Source organism: Poeciliopsis prolifica, unplaced genomic scaffold, assembly GCF_027474105.1.
Source record: "Poeciliopsis prolifica strain line A6 unplaced genomic scaffold, Auburn_PproV2 SCAFFOLD005, whole genome shotgun sequence".
NCBI lineage: Eukaryota > Metazoa > Chordata > Actinopteri > Cyprinodontiformes > Poeciliidae > Poeciliopsis > Poeciliopsis prolifica.
In genome coordinates this window covers 16,195,055-16,214,695 of record NW_026562380.1, presented here as the reverse complement: position 1 = coordinate 16,214,695, position 19,641 = coordinate 16,195,055, and the positions used below count along the sequence as shown (strand labels likewise).

Genomic DNA, 19,641 nt, shown 5'->3' with positions numbered 1-19,641 from the left:
CACTTACTTGAACTGCGGTCCATACAGGCGCCGGTGACTTTACAAGGAAAGCCTGAGTGATGGAGTCATGATCATGGTTGACCTTCTGGATGGCTCTCCTATCACCACTAGAGAACGCTGGAGCTCAACATTTAGTGACCTTCGACTTCTCGGTTACTGCTTTACCCATTTTCCCAGATATTTCAAAATGTCTTTCGTTTCCATGAGTTTTTGTTTCCCAGATTTATGCTTTCAAGCAATCTGGTCTCAGATCTCGAGACGATTCCTTTGACTTGTGTTTGATATGCTGTGTCAGCGGTGAGATTTTTACATAACTTAAGTACGTTACATTACAAATCATATTCGGTCAACTCAGTTTAAGTACACAAACTTATGTAAACATATTTTTACTTTGCTATTGTTGATTATTTTTGCGTTAAATATAATAAAAGCTATTCTAAAGTCTGTTTCGTGCATTTGTAAATGTGGAGGGCTCTGAGTACTTTGCTGTGGGCCATATTCAGTTGTTTTTGCACTGAACACTGCTCTATGCTTACGGCAATTAATCATCTGTCTAATCAAAATGCAAATGGGTCTGCAGGTCCTTTGTGTGGCCTGAAGTCTTTTCAATGAGGACCAACATTGAAAACCATTGATTTAGGCTGAGAATTCCAATCTCCTTCGACCAAAGTATTGAAGAAATACAAACTTTCCCTTTTTTTCCTGCACATCTAGGTTTGCGAAGCTGTGACCCGAAACGCAAACGTTTAAAAACCATGACCCCCCCACAACATTCAAAGAGTTTCAAGCACACTGATGTATTTTATTAACACCACAGAAACCTCACATTTCTTTCGCTGTTTCATTTAACAGGACCGATGTCAGACAAGGGACGTTGATACGACACGGCGACGGGAGCAGGAGGAGGAAGGCTAGCCCGGAGGCCATCCCATACCGCGTCCACCCAACACATGGACGTGGAGGTGGTAGACAGACTGGCCTCCATCGGGCCCGTCGTTGATGACGATCCGGTAGCCTTTTGACAGGCCTGCTTTTTGAGCGACTTTCTGTGAAACGATCAGCAAGTGGCCCAACAACTGCAGGAGAAAAAGACTTGGTTAGGATCAGATTCAACACATAGGCTGCCAAGTTAATTCATATTCATCCCCAAGACAGTTTAAATAAAACCGTAACACATCAAATACATAAGAATAACTAACTAAGTTACTTTTTCAATGGGGTTATCAGTGATCTGACTTTTTCCAAAGTAACTGCCATCACTGATAGTAACATACTTGGTTCAAAATATTTGTAACATTTCTAAATGCTGCCCTCTGGTGGTCGATGATATAAATTGTTCTAAATTGAATCGTAATTTATGGAGGCGTCAGGAGTGGTACTTACTGCAGCATCGCCTTCCTCGGCTTGCGACAGCTGAACGATTGGTTTCTTAGGCACGACCAGGATGTGAGTGGGAGCTTGTGGAGAAATGTCATTGAAGGCAACACACTGACATTAAAAGAGAAGAGGGACAGAGAGAAAACAAAAATAATCAAGAAGCCTGCTTCCTGCATGAGTGTGATCTACATGCTTTATTAAAGGTCTACAGGCTGCGTGCAGGTCTCAAATACTGCATCGAAAGTGCAGCTAAGTGGAACCTCATCAATTTGCAGCAAATGCAAAACGAAAGTAAAAACATCAGGGACGCACAATTCTCTGCTCTCGCGCTGAGTTGAATTTATCAGCAGCCCTCCTCTCTGTCTCTAAAATGTCGCACTTTAGCACACTTTCAGGACTTTGCAAATCCAACCACCATGCTGTGCCTTAGCCCGCTTTCTGCAAAGCTAGCTCAGACTCAACCAAGACGTGCTGCAGTGAACTGCAGCGGGCTCTGGCTGCAATGGAAATCCTTCGTGAAATGAACGTTTCAGTTGCAAACCTTATCGTCTTCATAGAGCAGGTCGACGGGAATTTCTTTGCGGATGATTTTTCCAAATATTGTGTCTCCGCCCGGCTGGGCAACCTGCGCTTTCGCCGTTTCGTCGGCCATGTTGGCGGAGATCAACCAAAATAGGGGCGTGGAGCGGATTGCTGCTTTTAGCCAGCGAAGAGCACGCCGAGCACCTGATTGGCTGCAACACTGCGTCATCCCAAACCCTTCGCTGATTGGTCAACGTCGTACATATCGGAAGTAGGGAGAAAAATTCAACATGGGTACTCGTTTGAAGGTGAGTGTTGAGCCATATTTCTATTTAAGAAAGTACTTTTAGCGAAATAGTATTTTCTTTAAGTCCATCAGGCTAAATCACACTAAAGTTATTTTCTAAGGAAATATTACGTCACCTAAAAGCGCCAGTTACAACTGAAGTCACAGCTGCTCAACGTGTGTTAGTGAATTAACGATTTAATGTGAATGAATGCAGGTCCTAAGCGTGTTTAAAAAGCTGCACAGAACAAGAATGGACGTATTCAGAGAGGATGGAAGAGCTTTGGCAGGTGAGGTCACGCAGCAGGATGGCGCTGAAGAAAAAGAAAGCAAGTATGTTGCTGTTGGATTTTTATTATTATTGGATGTGTTCATTCGTTGTTTGTTTTCTTTTCAAAGCTGCAAGGCTAAAGATCAACGAGGAGTTCAAGAAAAACAAACATGAAACGTCAGAGGAAAACATAGAAAAGGTCATTATTTTACTACAAGGTGACAGAGTCAGTAATTAGGTTTAGGGTGTACAGTAATTTCTTTCACAAATCGCCAGATTCGTTGGTGTAAGTCGCCTTTTCTTTTAATGAATAAAGTCCTTGTTTGAACATTTCACATTGCATTTACTTAGGTCAGCGTTTATATTACATTTTGTTTGAACGGACACATTTAAACATGTTCCTTAGTCCGTCATACATATATAATCTGTTTATGTTGTTGTTTTTGCAAATTACAGATGATTAAAATGGGCTCTGATGTGGAAGCTGTTCTTCGTGAGACTGTGCTGCAAGTGGAACACGTTGCAGAAAACAAACTCTGTATGATTCTTCTCTTTGTACCTTTTGCTTGCTGTACAACTTATGTCTGAATTGTTGAAATGATCCCCTGTTGATTCACTACACATTTTCCTTCCACAGTGCTTCGACCTAGAGAGGGTCTACTGTTGGAAAATGTGCCCTATTGTGATGAACCAAGGAAAAAATTATGACCATCCTTCCTTGATGCTCATTTTGAGCATCAATCAAGAGATATTCATTCATCACACCCAGCTGCCGTTTAATGGATATCACAAAACAGTGTTTAAAGTTGTGATGACCTCCTGAGCCATTACATTATGGCTAAAAAAGGTTGCTGTAAACCTGATGCCATTATTTCATGTACAGTATTTTATTAGTTGTTATAAAATGTGTTAGTTGCTTGTAATAAAGGCAATTTGATCCAAAATTATGTTACTGATACTGGAAGCTCTCAATTGATGCTTGGACCGTGATTTCCTTTTTGCTTTTCTAAATATTTTTTTTAATCACATTTGATTGGTTTGTTATTGATAAAGTTTTGAAGTCTTAAAGAATATAACATTTCTACAGAAAAATTATAGTTGGAAGATGTTTTAGATCTTGAAAGGTGATTAGAGTTACAGATAACATTAATTTCCTGTTCAATCGTTTCATTTAATCTCGCATACTCCTTAATTGACTTAAATCTGTAATTGACCTACTCTAGCACTGGTGTATCCTTACCACTGAGTAATATTGGTAATTCAGTTGTTTTAAAATATATTATTAATAATACAAAGCAATCTGACATATCCACCATATTGCAGTTATGCCATTGTAAATGTAGAACACTGTAATCTACCATCTCCAATAATCCATTGATTAGAGCACATTATGAAAGAAATTTACATGCAAGGGATCCATTTCATATTGCTGTTTGTTTAAAAGAAACATAACAAACCACCACGAATTGAATTTTTAGCTAAAACTAGCTTCGTATTCTGCAGTGTGCGGATGTTTTCAGAACGCTGAAGCCCGCGTTTCATGCTCCAGAACGGTAGGTGGCGGTATGCACCTACAGGCGGCACCCAAATCCGCCATTAACGCCCAGAAAAAGGCCGACGTCGACGTTGCTGTAGCAACGCTTGTCGTTTCAGTCCCAACTCTGGTTCAATGGCAAAAATGAGGTGATAATCCTCCCCAAAAAACGAATTTATTCCTGCCACGAAGCTCCCTTAGAAAGGAGAGACTATTTCTCCGAAAACGTCCTGAATTTGTTCCCTCTCGTTTTTCAGTTCGGACACGCTTTGGGAGCTGGCAGCGGCGGAGGTCCAGAGGCAGCAGAGTGAAGCTGGAGAGGGTCCCGGAGGGGAGACGGTCTGTGAAAGGAGCGTGTTTCTGATAGGGAGCAAAGCTGGGGTTGGTGGCGCCTCATTACATTGTTTTCATATGTTGTAAGACAGGCTCCAGACCTCAAGGTAATCATAGGGTATAGCTTAAGAAGCCAATTCGTCTTTTTCAGGGTAAAACGTCAATTCTCCTCAGATGTCTGGAGAGGTGAGTAGAGTTAATAACTATCAACTGATGGTATGCAGATATTTCATAATGCCATAATAAGCTAGCTAACTCAGGAGAGCCTAACAAAAATACAATTACTGAAGAAATATTCACAATTCATGTACACAATTTGTTCGTGGAAAAGTCTTTATCTTTTTTTCAAAATACATATACATTTATAAATAATATCTGGAGCATCTCTTGATGCAACTACAGCTCCTTTGCAAAGGGTCTGAAGCTCACTTAGCCAGGTTGGATTGATGGCACCAGAGCAGATCTTACCATAAGATTCCTGGATGTTTTCCTAATCCATCGCGTTCCTCCTGATCTGTCTGCTTTGTTCACTAACGCTCTCCAACAAACCTGTGAGGCTTGATTTATTCTGAACAAGTCAAATTGCACACAGGTGAATTCTGCTTACCCTTAAATTCCTTTCTTTTCCTCCACAAGAGATGAGCCACCAAAGCCGACTCTAGCACTGGAGTATACATTTGGCAGGAGGGCCAAAGGACACAACACAGTAAGGCGACCCCACATGATCTTTGATGATCTCAGACCTCTCCATGAGGCTAAAGAAGCACAAATACTGTTTTTAAGATTGAAAGCTTAAAAAGCATTCCTTGTATTCTTTAAGTTATGTTACATTTAAACCAATTCAAACATATTTAGTTGATCTCCTAGTAGCCCAGCTCAATAAGCACTGATAACGGGTTCGCGGCAACAGGTGATTGGAGGATGAACAAGGAAGCTGATGTAAAACTGAGCTATTTGATCCAACTTCTTTTAAAAAATGTTCAAAGTGAATTTGGAAATATTTTTTATTTTAAATGTATTCATGATACAGACTAAAGGGAATTTTAGTGAGAAGGCTATAAAAATATTTCCTCTTGAAGTTTTATGTATAAAGCTGTTTTTTTCTGACTTGATGGTGGTGGTTTAGCATTAGCGTGATGTTCTGTCATTTGTAGTCAGTTCACTTGTGATGTAGAAGTCATGTAACTCTTTATAGATAGCCAGTTACTTCCCTGCTGTAAAAGTGGATCTCCTCTTTCCTTTTTCAGCCCAAAGATATAGCCCACCTGTGGGAACTGGGAGGGGGAACTTTTCTCTCAGACCTCATCCAGATCCCCATCACTCCGGACAGTATAAGGTTGGTCACTTATTGCCTTGCGATTGTATTTAAAGCTTCAGCTTCTTGGCAGTAAAGAAGCGGCGTGTTCCTGAATACATGGTCTTTCTCAGGTCTCTTTCTTTTGTGCTTGTTCTGGACCTGTCCAAACCCAACGCTCTGTGGGGAACCATGGAGAAACTTCTGAATGTAGCTCAAGCTCATGTGGAAAAAGTCTTTTCTGAGGCGCAGAAGTCCAAACCTGGAGGCAAACGGCAGAAGGCTGCTCACCCAGCAGCTCGGGTCTTACCACAAGATTACCCAGTATGGGCAGAGATCACTGTGGTTTCACATTTTCATTTACTTGATATTTGTATATTTAATGCTGGCTTTATTTTCATATGTACTTCTGAAGGTTTAACTTCATCTTTCAACAGGACAGAGAGCTGATCAGTCCTTTTCCCGTTCCACTGCTCATCATCGGCAGCAAATATGACCTCTTTCAGGTAAAGCACACAATTTAACGGCAGTAAACGTCCACTGTTTACTGCTTTCAGTTAGAGTGAGGTTTGAAAATTTCATCTCTTGATAAATTACAAGCAGCCTGGTCTATTTGGTGTGACAGATTTAAAGTGAAAGTCTTTTGATTTATGTTGCAGGACTTTGACTCTGACGAGAAGAAAGTTATTAGAAAAACCCTCCGTTTTCTTGCCCACTATTACGCAGCCTCTCTGATTGTAAGTGAACCCCAGCAGGATATATGTCCATATGCAGTTTGACTTCCATCTGCTGTTAAGCTGCTTTCATTTCTGATTTTTTTTCTATCTGTTGTTTATATTAGTTCACAAGCATTAAATCAGAGAGCCTCATGTCTAAAACCAAGAGCTTCTTCTCACATCTGGCGTTTGGTCTGGACAGAGGGTGAGGAGCAAATGACCAATTAATGCAAAGAGATTTCATTATTTAATAGGAATTTTGTATTGTAGGATATGAAGAACTTAAATGTGAATCTTGTAGGAAACTTTCTAATTGTAAACTCAGAAGTTCTTTTATCTTTTATAAAAGCTCTCATTTAGTTTTTGTTCAAACTCTTTTTTTTTTTAGTTGTACATATTAGAGTCGTAATTTTCTGTCATCTGTTATATAAATGAAAACAGAGAATAATCATAATAGCAACATGTCTTGAGTTCATTTTTTCTCTTTTTTCATTAATATTTACAATCAGGAAAACTGTGTCCTGTGACTCAAGTAAACCTCTTATCATCCCTGCTGGCTCTGACTCTTTCAGCCAAATAGGTGAGCAACAGCACCACCTACTGTCCAAACGATTAAACACATTTAAAATAAACCAGGACTGCTGTGTGCCACAAAAACAAACACTGCATGATGAAACATCCGTGGATGAACTTTGTCAGATTTGCCACGTAAGAACCACAAACTGAACTGACCTACTAAATAGTATTTAATAACATTCTAATTTATTGGTATGCTCCTGTACCTTTTTAAATGAACTGTAGTTTGTTTGGATGTAGAGGATTGTGAGATATTGTTTTTAAAATAATATTTCCTGATATTTAGGGTCGCCTCCTTCAGCTGACATCGACATAACGTCTCTGCATGCCAAAAACCCAAAGGATCTGTGGAAGAAATTGTACGAACGAGTCTTTCCCAGCGAGGTAGCAGCACACTTCTCTATTTCAGCTCACATACAAGAACAGAAATGTTTTCAGCACATGGGAACAATCTTGTTTTCCCAGAGCCACAGTGAGCAGAGAGAGCTGAAGGATCCAGCCAAAGACCCGCAGTACAGTGAGCCTCAAATTGATGCAATGAGAGCACAGAAAGATCAGGTGACAATTTTAACACTCACACACTCGGTTCTTCAGCTAAATAGTTGTAGCTGCTGCAGTAAAACACTGAAAAAGACTGATTTTAGACAGACAACTGTAGATAGTGGGCGACGTTTGGGTCAGTCTCTGTGTCCCTGGACTTTGTAATCCATATCAAGGAAAGCAGGTATTGATAGACAACAGGTAACAAAATAATTTAGATACAGAAATTTGAAGAACAAGGTCTGACTTGATAAATAAAGGCTATGTTTAGAGAAGACGTTTTTAATAAATTTAACTTTTCTGCTTTCTTAACCTCATTTTATAATGAGGTTAAGACTTTTCAGCACAATTTCTTCATTTCATGGCACATTCTACTTGATATAAACTATGAGGGGTTAACGCTGAGTTGGAGAATTTATCCAAACTAAAATATTAGTTTAGATAAGTAATTATTTCATGATTACCAATGGAGGTTTAATTCAAGACCACCAAGAACAACTGGAAGTAAAGCAAAAGATTCAAGTTCAAACATATTTATGAAGCAGAAATTATAGCGAAAAGCAGCAAAAAAATACCAAAACTACTAAGACACAGTCCTGTATTTTAAGAAAGAAACTAGTTTGTTAAAGAAACACACACACACACATTTTAAATTATACAGTGAGGCGTATTTACTCAATAACTCCACAGGATCTCTACTCGCTTTGTGGTCTAAAAATTATCTGGAACTGTTTTAATATTTATTTGTTTTTGATATTACCTCAAACATCTCATGTTAGATTGTTTGCTACTGCACTGATAATTCAGAGGTTCTCTCTTTCTCTTGTAGGTGATTTTTTTCCCCACTAACATAAATAAGACTCAGATCTCTCCTCTTTTCTCCATGTCACACCATCTCTAGCGCTCTGACACAAAGTAACCTTGTGCCCTGCAGTAGCCTGGCCTTTCGGTGACGCTTTCATTAACATAACTGTAATAATATCCTATAGTTGTAAAAGCTGATACTATCTATCTTCTTGTCAACATGCCATGGTTCCACTGTGGCACTTGAACTACAGTAACCTGCATGAATCACACTCTGCTATCTCCGACTGACTCTTACCTGATAACGGCTCATTATTTTCTGGAACCAAAGCCTTCAGGATGTGGCTGATCTGAGTTGCCAGAGCAAAAAAAAAATATACACAAAACATATTTCGCAAAAGCATTAAAATACAGGGATGGTGTTGTCAATGAACTATATATTTAATCTACATCAAAAGATTTAAAATATGAAAAGAAGAATAGATGAAAATAGAGGTAAAGTTTGATATTTTTTATTTTTGCCTTATTTGCATTTAAGTAAGTGAATCACATGTTGCTGGGTTGAACAATATGCGTTTATTTTTCGTTATAGTCCGAAGATGAGAGAAAACTTTATATTTTTAAATTGACCTCACACCAGACTTTCTTCAGAAAACAAACGATAATGTCTGCATGTTTTTGTCTGAATTTGTTTTTCAGGAGTTGGAGCAGTATAAAAGAAATGCAGCGAAGTCATGGAAAGAACTGCAGCTGGAGGCATAGGAGATACATTTGTTACAACACTTTATTGTGTACATATCATAAACATTTAGCTGTATTTATTTAAATTTTTTACAGGCTCTTTTCTTTCTTTGCAATTCGTGCGTTATTGGTTAATAATCGTTCAATCTATTGCTATTAAAATGAGTTTTCTAAAACCAAGTTCCAGCAACTTTCTATTATTCAAAACATTCCTTACATATTCTTTAGATATTTATTATGACTTTTAAAATTGACAGTGATAGTCAACCGGTGCTGTCTTTTCTCTCTCCGATGTTGAAACTTTGGGGTTATCAGTGTGCTTGTTTCGATTATTGGCAATACAGTCAATTTCAAAAACTATATATAAAAAAATAAGTCTAGCTTAAAAAAAATTTAAAGTGCTGGCAGAAAGACTAAGATAATGTGCAGGTTTTATGTGGAGACTAACAAGAACATTTAAAATGAGCAGATGCTAGATTCACATGTCTATTGTAAGTTTTTCTGACTACCTTAAAATAAGATAATTCAAACTTATTAGTTTGATCCTCGTCATGATCTATCGGAAAGTTCTTGTACTGTTTACAACACAATTTTACATTATGGCAGACTGCACAATTACAGTAAACTATTACTGAAATACAAAAACCGAACCACAGAAGAACTGACCGACACGCCAGAATTAATGAATGGAAAGGTTTTGTTTTCAGTGGCGGATGAGTTTATCCCTGATCCTGAAGCTGATCATTCCCATCACAACCAAAGCAGGGAGGAAGGAGTAGAGGAGAACAAAGTCTAGCGTGTACCGCGACAAAGCACCGGGATAGCCCATGTCGATGATCTGATCCCCTGAAGTGATCACACAGGCTCCTGGTAAGGATTTGGTCCCGTCTGCAATAACGGCAAACAGAAACGATCAAACTCCGATTGGATTTTTTTCCCCAAACAAGCCGACAAGAACCTTGTTGTTACCCTGCGCTCAACTTAAGAGTCCTTGAACATTGAACTCATTCTTTATCAGTCGCAACATCAAATATCAAAGTTGCAAAGGATTAAAAAAATCAAAACAAAGACATACATGTAAAATGTTTGTATGCTTTCAGTTAAGAAAGTGAAGCGCGTTATACGTCTATGAAACATTAGGAAACACCAACAGTGTGATTTAAATCAAATCTGTCAATAAAAAGAAACTTACTGCAGGTGAACTCCAGATTGAGGAACTCGGTGACAATGAGAAGTTCACAGCTGTATTTCTGGAAAGTGAGGTAACTGAGCCACTGAAATACCACCGGCATCTGCTCCGTGCTTCTGCAGATGTGAAGAGTCAACCACATTTAAAACTTACAAATCAAATATCTGTTTTTAAAAAAACAAAACAATTTCAGACACATTAAAATGAGGTTCATCTAACCTGAGGAAACCGGATCCAACCAGGATTCCTGCAATGTTAAGTAAAGCCATCCCGGTATTGACCATGTTAGGGTCCTGGACCACTCCGAGCAGAACCACCGTCAACAACTCCCCTGAGGAACAGGTTTAGATACACACAGGAAAACAAGTCGCTTAAAATGGTAAAACCTGAGGACATTGTCTTTTTAAATTACAATTTTAAACACCTGTGCACTGTTAATAAAACACCAACATGACTACCACACCTGTCAAAACATAACGTTTTCCTCTCTCCTCTGATCCAAGCTGTATTTCAGTTGTTTACTTGTAATAATTCATTAATTTTTTACAGCTACCATAAGCCCAAAATTTTGTTTTTTTGAATCTTAGAATAAAAACAACAGGTAAGTTAATACATAAATGTGTTACTTTAACATGAACAATCATGTAGAAGACTGCCGACTTCACAATTGTCTAGCAAAAAGTCACTGACATCTTCCATAAGCGGGACAAGCCCAACAAGTAATTGCTGAAGAAACCAGGTGTTTGCAGATTGCTGAATTAAGGCACATCAATGGAAAATGTAGTGGAAGGAAAACACGTGGCAAAACAAGTACCAAGTTTACGCAAACCTCTGCATTAGACAAAAGCAAAAAATATATATAATTTTAAAATATCTCCCTTTTTTATTTTTTTCTTTTATTATTATTTTAGCAAATAGGAATTTTTAAGTCCTAAACAATCTAAAACAGAAAAAGCTTTCTCTCATTTAATGTCAGAAAGTAAGAAAAAACAGTCAACATATCTTTACAAATACCCAGTTTCAGCTGAGTACTATGAATTTCTCATGTTTATTTATGTTATATACACAATAACCTTCATTTTGCATATGTCTTAAGTGTATTGTTATTATCTTGGGATATTGTTTGCACAAAAAACAAACAAACAAAAAAACTTTCCACACATTGAATTAACAAAATACACAAACTGTTCAGTGACATCAAAATTGATTGAATGGCATCCATATTTCTGTCTTTTAAGGAGAAGACAGTGGGTCTAAAAACATGTTCCGGAGCAAATATCTACATGAGACAAAATGTCTAATCAGAACCATCGTCTTATCAGCTCACCTGTTACATGGGGAACAAGAACTACAGCAGTAAAACACAAAAAGCGCCACGTGTCCGGGTGCATCCCTACCGTCCTGAGAAGGGGAAAACAGACAGAGTTAAGAGTCGCTGTTGAACACAACGCTCACTGATGATGGGGATTCATCTGCAGCTGCCCACCAGTAAATGAAGGAGCTGAAGATGACGACGCTGAGGACGCTGAAGGGCAAGATGTGGACGATGTAGGCCAAGAACAGTTGCCTTTTACTGTACAGGCCGTCCTGGCTCTCCTGATCGCTGATGGCTCGCAGCGGCGGGACTGTTGGCGAAAAAATAAAAAATAAAAAAACACAAAGCGACAACTTTACGGCTGAGTTGAGTTGGACGCTCTGATGCTGAGCCTCCAAAAGGTCTAAGAAACAAAAACGGGGATCCGAGGAAAGAGTCGGGACGCTAAGGCCGAGTTGTCAAGTAAACAAGAGTCCTAAAGAAAAAACTTTCATTGCCTCCTTTTACTGTTGGTCATTTGCTCCATTATTAATAACTAATTATCTGACACTGGAAAATCCCCCTGATAAATCGAACCGATGAGACCATTCTGAATTCTTTTCCAAGAACACAGTCCACCTAACTCAGCAAAGTCACTACTTTACAACATGCAGTTCAGTGTAACATCTTATCAGCAAATTTCAAGGTCAGCCTGATAAAGCAGTCACTACCTCTGGCTGCGACTCCTGCTCAATTTTATCATACCTCTTATCCTCTTTGATATCTACAGCCCTAAAGCTAATGTTTTAGACTCAGCCAATAAGCAGCAGATACTTAGCTAAAAGAGCAGGAACAATCAAATAGAGCTGTTTAGATAACTCTGAATAGAGTCTATAAGTAATGTGAAATTTAAGATTAATTGTAGACAAACAAGAAATTGTTTAACTCGAATGTTTTGTACCGTTTTTTTTTTAGGAAGTCTTGAGCATATTAACCCCAGAAAGCCTCCCTCACACGAGTTAAAACATAAACTAGACTTGGCCACACTGACATTGTAGGTTTGTAGGTTAAAGTTCACTGTGCTTCACTGAACCGGTGGTGGAGAAAAGGTTCATTACCCTTCAAGCATGAATAGCTAAACACAATCAGTCAAACAGCTGAGATAAATCTCAGAGAAAGGATCCACCTTTTCAGTCTGTCATGCCATCTGGTTCACGCCTGACTTTGAGCCGCAGCTGGGAATGACCTCTGAGGTCACCCTGTGGCATGGAAACGCAGCGGACACTTCTACCGCTGGAAACCGCACGCGTCTAAGTTACCTGCCCAGAGCGTCCCACGGATGCTCAATCCGTCTGTACTCTGGGGGGAATTTGAAGGATAAATCAGCGCTTTGACGCTTTTGACATGCTCTCTGCACGGCGTTTGAACAGTTCGCGCAGTAATGGAAGCCGCGCCGCTGTGAGCGCCGCTGTGAGCGCCGCTGTGAGCGCCGCTGTGAGCGCCGCTGTCAGCACGAAGCGCCAAAGTAATATCCTCAAACAAGCCGCCACACAACACTTTGTACGTCTGCCTTCCACCTGGTCTCAGCAACAGATTTGGCTCTGCGGCCATCTCGTTTGCAAGTTTTTGTAACTTGAGGTGATGGCAAGTTTCTGCGTTCTGGTGAATCGTTCGTTGGTCGGCATCAAGTCTGACTTGGGCCTCGTTTGGTCCGGGCAGCACATTAAAGACGTCACTCAGCTAAATCAAACGATGACCTGTTTACTTTTTCTATCAAGTGAATACATGCTGCGTCGTGTTTGACACGGGTAATAATTTCATTAGATCCTTGCAGCGAAACTTCAATATATTTTTATGGCGTTTCAGATGATAGTCGGTTGTGAAATTGGAGGACAATAACATCATACCCATAATAGCAGCGAGGTACAACTACAGTACTTGTCTTTCCATTTTACCATTATGTACCACTTTATGTCAAAGAAAATCCCATTAAAGCCTGTTGCACCATGACATGAACTGAAAAACAAGCTTTGTAATGCAGCAGAACAAATCAAATTGCTTGCTGGTAACACTTGATAACCCGTGAGGGATACAACATGTAGATATGGTGATGGTGGACTCACAGAGAGAAACAGCATTGAGCATGCCGGTATAAGGTGAAGCAGCCACACACTGATAGATCATTCCTATTCGGTCCTGCACTGCACCCTTGGTCACGTCCATGTCTAGATGGATGACGAAGAAGGCCACAAAGAAACCGTAGATCAGGTTCTGGGACAGACGCATGATCACACCAATCCTGTCTCTGGAGAGGTTTCGGACTGTTCGCCTAAATATTAAAAAACACACACACATCAAACACAGCCGGTAAGACACAAAACTTGTGATTGCCACAAAGAGCTCAAGCTGCAGTGAAGGCCACAGACCTAACCAGAACTCCAAGCTTTGCAGCGCAGTTGGGCGAGTCTTTGTTTTTAAAGGGGATGGCCGGTTTGTCTGAGATCTGCAGGCTCTGCTCCATTTTGTCCAACATATTCTGGTAGACGGCGGACCTCTGATAGGACGACGCGATCTCGTGCATCCGACTGAAAGTGGCGGCCTCCCTCTCACTGCTGCGCGTGTCCACAGAGGTGAAGTCGACTGTGTGACATCATGTAAGTTTTCAACGTCTGCTGCTGTGCATGCACGGTGTTCTGTTACTGGGCGACATTTGTACTGAAATGTTGCTCTGTGTCATTGATACCATAGATGTCAAAAGGGTTGCAGTAGTCTGGGCACTCATATCCGCACTGGCTGAAGAAATCCACCATTTCCTCCGGCTGACCACAAAACACCAGCTCTCCCCGACTCATTATGGCGATCCTGCTGAACACCTGACAGGTCGACACACACAGATGACCTCGCAGTTAACACTGATGCAAAAGAATTTCAATCCCTAGATTTTTATTTGTTTCTTTCTTTTTTTTTTACTTCTTGACTTGGGATAGGTCAACACGAACCTTTTAGTCCAAACCTCACGGCAGGAAACATTTTGACGTCCTCTTTGTCTTCATCAGTGCGTCATTTTTAAGTGAGAGACAAGGGATTTTTGATTCTCAATATTTTGTGGAAAGAAAAATTGTGGCATGGATTCGTCCTCTAGAAGCAATGCATAATATAAATCTAGAAGCTATTTTACAATGCAATAAATTTCTCTGTTTTATTGCAACAAACAAATCACCCGTGCTCAATTAACAAAGATTCTCGTCAAATACGTTCCTTTCATGAACCCAAGACTTTCAGCGACTCCACTTTGCTTGTCGTCCCTAAAACTCACCCTGAAGAGCTCCGAGCGTGGCTGATGGATGGTCACTATCACGATGCGGTTCCTCCGCGCCAGCTCCGCCAGCAGCACCACGATCTGATTGGCCGTCATGCTGTCCAGGCCGGTGGTCGGCTCGTCCAGTAAGATCACCCCTGCAGGAACGCCATCCCAGTGAGCTCATCACCGTCACAAGTTAAAGATTGGACAGCGACTCCTCCTCACCCAGGCAGAAAACTTTCATCAGCACTTCTTGGAAAGTGGCACTTGCCGGCCTCTCTGTAGGTCCAACTTCACTTGGGAAGATAAGCGAGTTCACTCTTTTTTCTTTTTAGTTAATTGCTCTAATTAGAACAATTAAAAGATTGCCTCTTTGCATTATGAAAGCAGGGTGGAATTAGTAGATGCTTTAATTGTGAGATTAATTCATTTCCTGGTTGATTGGAGAGGCAGCGAATGGGAACTTCTCATTACTCCGACCGCGACTCTCTGGGAATGTGTGTGTTCATGGCCACTTAATCCTGAATGAGGACTGAGACCCTCAGTCCTCCCTGGAGTACTACAGACCTGATAAAGCGCACCTAGGAGGAACACACACACACACACACACACACACACGCACACACACACACACACACACACTCAGAGGTGGGTCTGTCCTCATGGCGTGATAACCTGGTCCTTTAATACTCTTCTCAATCACCCCGTTTCCTTTTTCCTTCCTCTCCTTATCTCGACACCATTTAGATTCCTTTGTTTTATTTCCGGGAGGATTTGGAAACTTTTGGGGTGAGATAAGGGTCATTTACTGAACTCCTGTCATTTGACGCCAAAAGTTCTCCGTTCTTTCTTGTTTGCATTTCGCAGTTTATGCATTTAGTGCGACTGAAAAATGTAAAAGAAATGCCTCAATTAGAACGTTTTGGTGAAATGGTCCAATCTTGTCCCTCTTGCTCGGTTGTCCAGATGACGTCTGTGTCGTTCATTTTTAGACACTTTGTAAAAAAGATCTTTTCTAAGCTTTTCAACTTTTTGTTTTTTTAGTTCAGTGAGAATGACTATTGCAAGAATAATGAAAGAAAGAGTCTTTAAAGAACTTAGTCTAAAGTCAGACGTTTTGTTTCATGGAAAGCAAAATAAATGATGCAATTGTTGTTATTGCATCATTGTTGAACATTACATTTAAAAACAAATAATTACATTTTAAATAAACTGTATGGCTTATTTTTAAAACCTTCCAAAATTAATTTTCCTATCCCTTCTTCCCCAACGCTTAGACATTTTCTTCATGAATCATTTTAATGGATCTGAGATACGCAATATGAAGAATAATGCCTGTCTGCTGTTTATTTCAGCATCGCGATTAAATCGGCCGCAGAGCTCAGAAGACGTTTTCTTGGATAAAATGTCTGCAGCTCATCTGGGCTGAAACTTACTTGGATCCTGGAGTAACTGGCTGGCGATGGAGACCCGCCGTCTCTCACCGCCAGAGATCCCCGGGAAAATCCGACCTCCAATGACACTGTGCGCCACGTGACTGAGACTCAACTCGGCCATCACTGCCGACACCTGCAGATAGACCACAGGTCAAGGTCGGTGAGCGGTAATCACCACCCAGGTAGACTGATTACCGATGTAAGATATCATCTCGTTTGTTAAAAGCAAGCACATTTTGCTTTTCTCCAGATCAAAATAAAAGGAATACCAGGGTATTAGAGTTGATCCCTAACAGAGGTCTTGTTTCAAAGATCATGAGCAAAACCTCTTTGTTTTGCTCAAAGCAGAGGAACCCATAACAGTGGACAGAAAGCAGAAAATAGCAAAAACCTTTTTCTTGATGGCTTCCGCTGAGTGTTTCTGCAGGGCCAGCTGGGCGGTGTAAGTCAGGGTCTCCTCCACTGTCAAATAACTCAGCAAGTTGTCACTCTGGAAAAACAGACAAAAAAACCCAATTCAATGCTAATTTTAACTTCTGTTAACTTTTCAGTGGAAAACATCTAGAGAATACAAAATAAATGAATCGACTAACATGTCAAATTTGATGTGCGTTTTCACATCAGGGAACTCGGACGAACATTTCACAGCTTCTCCTGATTTGATTTTGACCTGATTTGTTCATTTCAAACAAGTTTTTTTTTTTTAACAAGAAAACAAGCAGTCAGTAGGAAAGACGCGCAGACATAACCAAGAACAAAATAATTTGCCTGCCACCACTTTTCTGTTTGAGAAATTCTGTCCCTTATCTGACTTTGATCAAATATATTAGTCACCATCTCAATAATTATCAGACGTTTTAGTTAAAACCAGGGCATAATATTCATGCCTCTGTTCAGGTCTCAAAGAAGGACATTTTTATGGAACAGAATAAACATTTACAGTCAATAGATATGTTCATAATCATTCACATATATATATTCTGTACCTTATATTTAAATATTCAGGTTTTCCTATGCAAATAGCCTTGTTATTCACACACACGCGCACACACACACACGCGCTTCCAGCACCTAGACTTGCTTCAATTAACACATGGCACGCCACCCGGTCCCAGTCCTCCTTATTGTCTCCTCCGAATGACTTTAATATCAGGAGCTCATATCACCTCCTCATCTGCGGCTTAGCGGAGGAAGTTAATGACGAAGCTTAGAGAGCAGAAGGCTTCGCTATCAGCGAAGCGAGAGAGGCGATTTTGAAATGAGGCAAAGCCCGCTTTTAAAACCACTGTTTTTAATTCAAGCTTTGGACACACATGAGCACCTCTCATTGAGAGATTAGGTGCATGAGGAGGCTATCAAGGGTCGCAAGTTAATTTCATAAAGCGGGCAGGACGGCCTGTTTGGAGATTTTGCCAAAGTGCGAGTGCCTTTGTGTTCGTGATCTAAAGGAGTGGGGCAGTGCAGAATCCTCCCCCGTAAAGTTCAGTGAAAAGTCCCAGAATGAACTCAGCTCTCACTCAAGTAGCATATGCTCACATTGCACCTTTTATTTGATCACATTTCTGAAAATACTCAAGAAAAATTACTAATGCCGCCAATATTGGCTCTCCTGGTGATTCTCATTTCACATTTTAAGGTAATTCAGAGTATCTGTCAACCATTTTATTAGTAACTCAACATTTTTGATTCCTAATAAGCCTGCTACACAGAGGTCAATATACACACCACTGTTTAAGATCAGAAAGACACAAAAACATGGCTTTCAATTGAAGTGGATGTGGGCCAAATACAAAATCAGTTAATGGCAACAAAAGGTTATATTATTGGTATTTTAATGTAATCCGGACAAATTTGACCGGATGTTGCAGCTTTAACAACAGAAAGAAAATGTTTATATTTGAATTTGAGGTTTCCTCTTCCCCAGATCCGGTTTGAAATATATGCATGCTCCACTTTAAATTCAGTCATCAGAAATGGCATGATCTGATTACTTTTTTTGTTTTGTTTTTACCTGCAAGACATAGGAGAAACAGTCCTGATATTCTTCTCTCTTCAGTTTTCTGCCGTTGATGAAGACCTCACCCAGCAGGGTGCCGGAGCCGCCGATCCGCCCAGCGATGGCGTCCAGCAGTGTTGTTTTCCCCGAGCCTTCACGATGCAGAGTCAAAACACAATCAGGGACAACGACCACAAACTGACTCATCCGATGCATCCAGAGCTGGAGGAACGAACTGCGCCCTGTTCAGGCCCATATTTCTGTTCCCGACGTTCAGAAAAAAAAAGGGAACAAGACTGGAAGAGATTTTTTTTTCTTCTTTCTATGTTTTTTAGGTATGAGATTCCAACTTTCAGTTATCCTTATCCTGTAGGAGTTTCATAAATCTCAAGATGATTTGCTGATTAGTTTGACATTTTCACATTTTAACACATCTCTGTTTAGGTTCATCTACTTTTGGTAGCTTGGCTTCCTTGGAAAACAGGGAAAATGCAGGAAGCTCCCAACAAAGCTGCATGGCAATAACAGAAGAATAAAAATGGAGAAGAAGAAGGAGAAACAAAGCATCAGTCTGGGGTGCAACTGAAAGACAAATGTTGCTGTTTTCCTTCCTCCAAGTGGTCATGCTGTCTTTTCATATCATTAAAAATTGAGATGAAACACAGCAACCCTTCTTATACATGATAGCGGAATATAGAAATAACATAATTGCAAGAAATTGGCCTTGTCTCATTTTTTCCAGATCTTATGGTGACGGGGGGAACGGCCATGACCCTTTGCTCTTTCGATCTGGGTACGAACCTGAATTACCCAGAATGCCCATGATCTGCCCGCTGTCTACGTGGAAAGCGACATCATTGAGGATCTGGCGGGTCCATCTCTTCCTGCAGGAGGGCAAGTCCCACCACTGTCCAACACGCTCGCTGAAACAAACACACGGAGACGTGAGCCACGTTATTTATTCATCCCAACGCCTGCCAACACAGCACTGAAATGATTCTTGCTTTAAAGGCAAACACTGCAATTTGTCTTGTGATTCGTGTGGCCTTAATCTGACGCAACCTGCACGTATTTTGTTGAACTTAAAACCGTTTACCTGACAGTGTAGGAAATGTTTCTGACTCCGAGGCAACAGGAAGGCTCCGACCTCCCCTCTCCGTCTTCCCTCCACACATCCCTCTTCACCTCGGACACGAACTTGAACGACCCCGCGGCTTTCGTCTCGCCCCGTGGCTCCGCCGCCTCCAGGGAATAAAATCTGTTCATGTCTCCGGTCCGACTCCGCCGGACATCGACCTGTTAGTAGCCCTGACTGTGTTTCTGTGCAGCTGTGTCAGTGGTGTCCCTCAAAGCCATAAAAGGCACGGTTAATACCGGTTATCTCTGAGAACTTTGGTCTGGAGTTGTGCAAAGACAAAGAAAGGGGGCGAG

At 40.6% G+C, this 19,641-nt stretch overlaps 4 protein-coding genes across 5 annotated transcripts; 2 read left to right on the top strand and 2 right to left on the bottom strand.

Moving 5' to 3' along the window:
* Positions 1 to 772: 772 nt before the first annotated feature.
* On the bottom strand, positions 773 to 2,064 carry hint1 (histidine triad nucleotide binding protein 1). Its single transcript, XM_055029894.1, has 3 exons — positions 1,919 to 2,064; positions 1,384 to 1,488; positions 773 to 1,076 (listed from the first exon to the last, which is right to left on the bottom strand). Exons 1-3 carry the CDS (start codon positions 2,027 to 2,029, stop codon positions 912 to 914), a joined length of 381 nt encoding a protein of 126 aa, XP_054885869.1. The 5' UTR covers positions 2,030 to 2,064; the 3' UTR covers positions 773 to 911.
* An 11-nt stretch (positions 2,065 to 2,075) lies between these two features.
* Positions 2,076 to 3,420, top strand: lyrm7 (LYR motif containing 7). Its single transcript, XM_055029895.1, has 5 exons — positions 2,076 to 2,207; positions 2,403 to 2,475; positions 2,585 to 2,655; positions 2,913 to 2,994; positions 3,094 to 3,420. The coding sequence occupies exons 1-5, from the start codon at positions 2,190 to 2,192 to the stop codon at positions 3,162 to 3,164; spliced, it is 315 nt and encodes a 104-aa protein (XP_054885870.1). The 5' UTR covers positions 2,076 to 2,189; the 3' UTR covers positions 3,165 to 3,420.
* Positions 3,421 to 3,634: 214 nt separating this feature from the next.
* On the top strand, positions 3,635 to 9,175 carry dync2li1 (dynein, cytoplasmic 2, light intermediate chain 1). 2 transcript variants are annotated; one of them, XM_055029893.1, is made up of 13 exons: positions 3,650 to 4,139; positions 4,248 to 4,371; positions 4,475 to 4,509; positions 4,960 to 5,029; positions 5,571 to 5,659; positions 5,752 to 5,941; positions 6,055 to 6,123; positions 6,277 to 6,354; positions 6,459 to 6,538; positions 6,843 to 6,913; positions 7,196 to 7,293; positions 7,375 to 7,467; positions 8,953 to 9,175. In XM_055029893.1, the coding sequence occupies exons 1-13, from the start codon at positions 4,126 to 4,128 to the stop codon at positions 9,013 to 9,015; spliced, it is 1,074 nt and encodes a 357-aa protein (XP_054885868.1). In that variant the 5' UTR covers positions 3,650 to 4,125; the 3' UTR covers positions 9,016 to 9,175. The 2 variants fall into 2 exon arrangements, with proteins under 2 accessions (XP_054885867.1, XP_054885868.1); XM_055029892.1 differs by having other exon boundaries at positions 3,635 to 4,139; positions 7,196 to 7,467.
* abcg5 (ATP-binding cassette, sub-family G (WHITE), member 5) lies at positions 9,020 to 19,485 on the bottom strand. Its single transcript, XM_055029891.1, has 14 exons — positions 19,307 to 19,485; positions 19,012 to 19,133; positions 18,226 to 18,362; positions 16,606 to 16,704; positions 16,215 to 16,347; positions 14,794 to 14,933; positions 14,221 to 14,350; positions 13,904 to 14,117; positions 13,601 to 13,806; positions 11,670 to 11,808; positions 11,511 to 11,584; positions 10,403 to 10,514; positions 10,187 to 10,299; positions 9,020 to 9,882 (listed from the first exon to the last, which is right to left on the bottom strand). Exons 1-14 carry the CDS (start codon positions 19,474 to 19,476, stop codon positions 9,698 to 9,700), a joined length of 1,974 nt encoding a protein of 657 aa, XP_054885866.1. The 5' UTR covers positions 19,477 to 19,485; the 3' UTR covers positions 9,020 to 9,697.
* Positions 19,486 to 19,641: the final 156 nt, after the last annotated feature.

What these genes read in the sequence shown, in the direction of transcription:
- hint1 (XM_055029894.1), bottom strand. Translation starts at nt 2,029, where the DNA reads ATGGCCGACGAAACGGCGAAAGCGCAGGTTGCCCAGCCGGGCGGAGAC. An exon ending in TGCTCTATGAAGACGATAAG is followed by an intron (nt 1,489 to 1,918) that starts GTTTGCAACTGA and finishes TTTTAATGTCAG; the next exon opens with TGTGTTGCCTTCAATGACAT. An exon ending in CCGAGGAAGGCGATGCTGCA is followed by an intron (nt 1,077 to 1,383) that starts GTAAGTACCACT and finishes TTTCTCCTGCAG; the next exon opens with TTGTTGGGCCACTTGCTGAT.
- lyrm7 (XM_055029895.1), top strand. An exon ending in GGATGGAAGAGCTTTGGCAG is followed by an intron (nt 2,476 to 2,584) that starts GTGAGGTCACGC and finishes TTCTTTTCAAAG; the next exon opens with CTGCAAGGCTAAAGATCAAC. An exon ending in CAGAGGAAAACATAGAAAAG is followed by an intron (nt 2,656 to 2,912) that starts GTCATTATTTTA and finishes TGCAAATTACAG; the next exon opens with ATGATTAAAATGGGCTCTGA.
- dync2li1 (XM_055029892.1), top strand. An exon ending in GGGCCAAAGGACACAACACA is followed by an intron (nt 5,030 to 5,570) that starts GTAAGGCGACCC and finishes TTCCTTTTTCAG; the next exon opens with CCCAAAGATATAGCCCACCT. An exon ending in ATCACTCCGGACAGTATAAG is followed by an intron (nt 5,660 to 5,751) that starts GTTGGTCACTTA and finishes GGTCTTTCTCAG; the next exon opens with GTCTCTTTCTTTTGTGCTTG.
- abcg5 (XM_055029891.1), bottom strand. Translation starts at nt 19,476, where the DNA reads ATGAACAGATTTTATTCCCTGGAGGCGGCGGAGCCACGGGGCGAGACG. An exon ending in CGGAAGCCATCAAGAAAAAG is followed by an intron (nt 16,348 to 16,605) that starts GTTTTTGCTATT and finishes GTCTATCTGCAG; the next exon opens with GTGTCGGCAGTGATGGCCGA. An exon ending in GTTGGATCCGGTTTCCTCAG is followed by an intron (nt 10,300 to 10,402) that starts GTTAGATGAACC and finishes TCACATCTGCAG; the next exon opens with AAGCACGGAGCAGATGCCGG.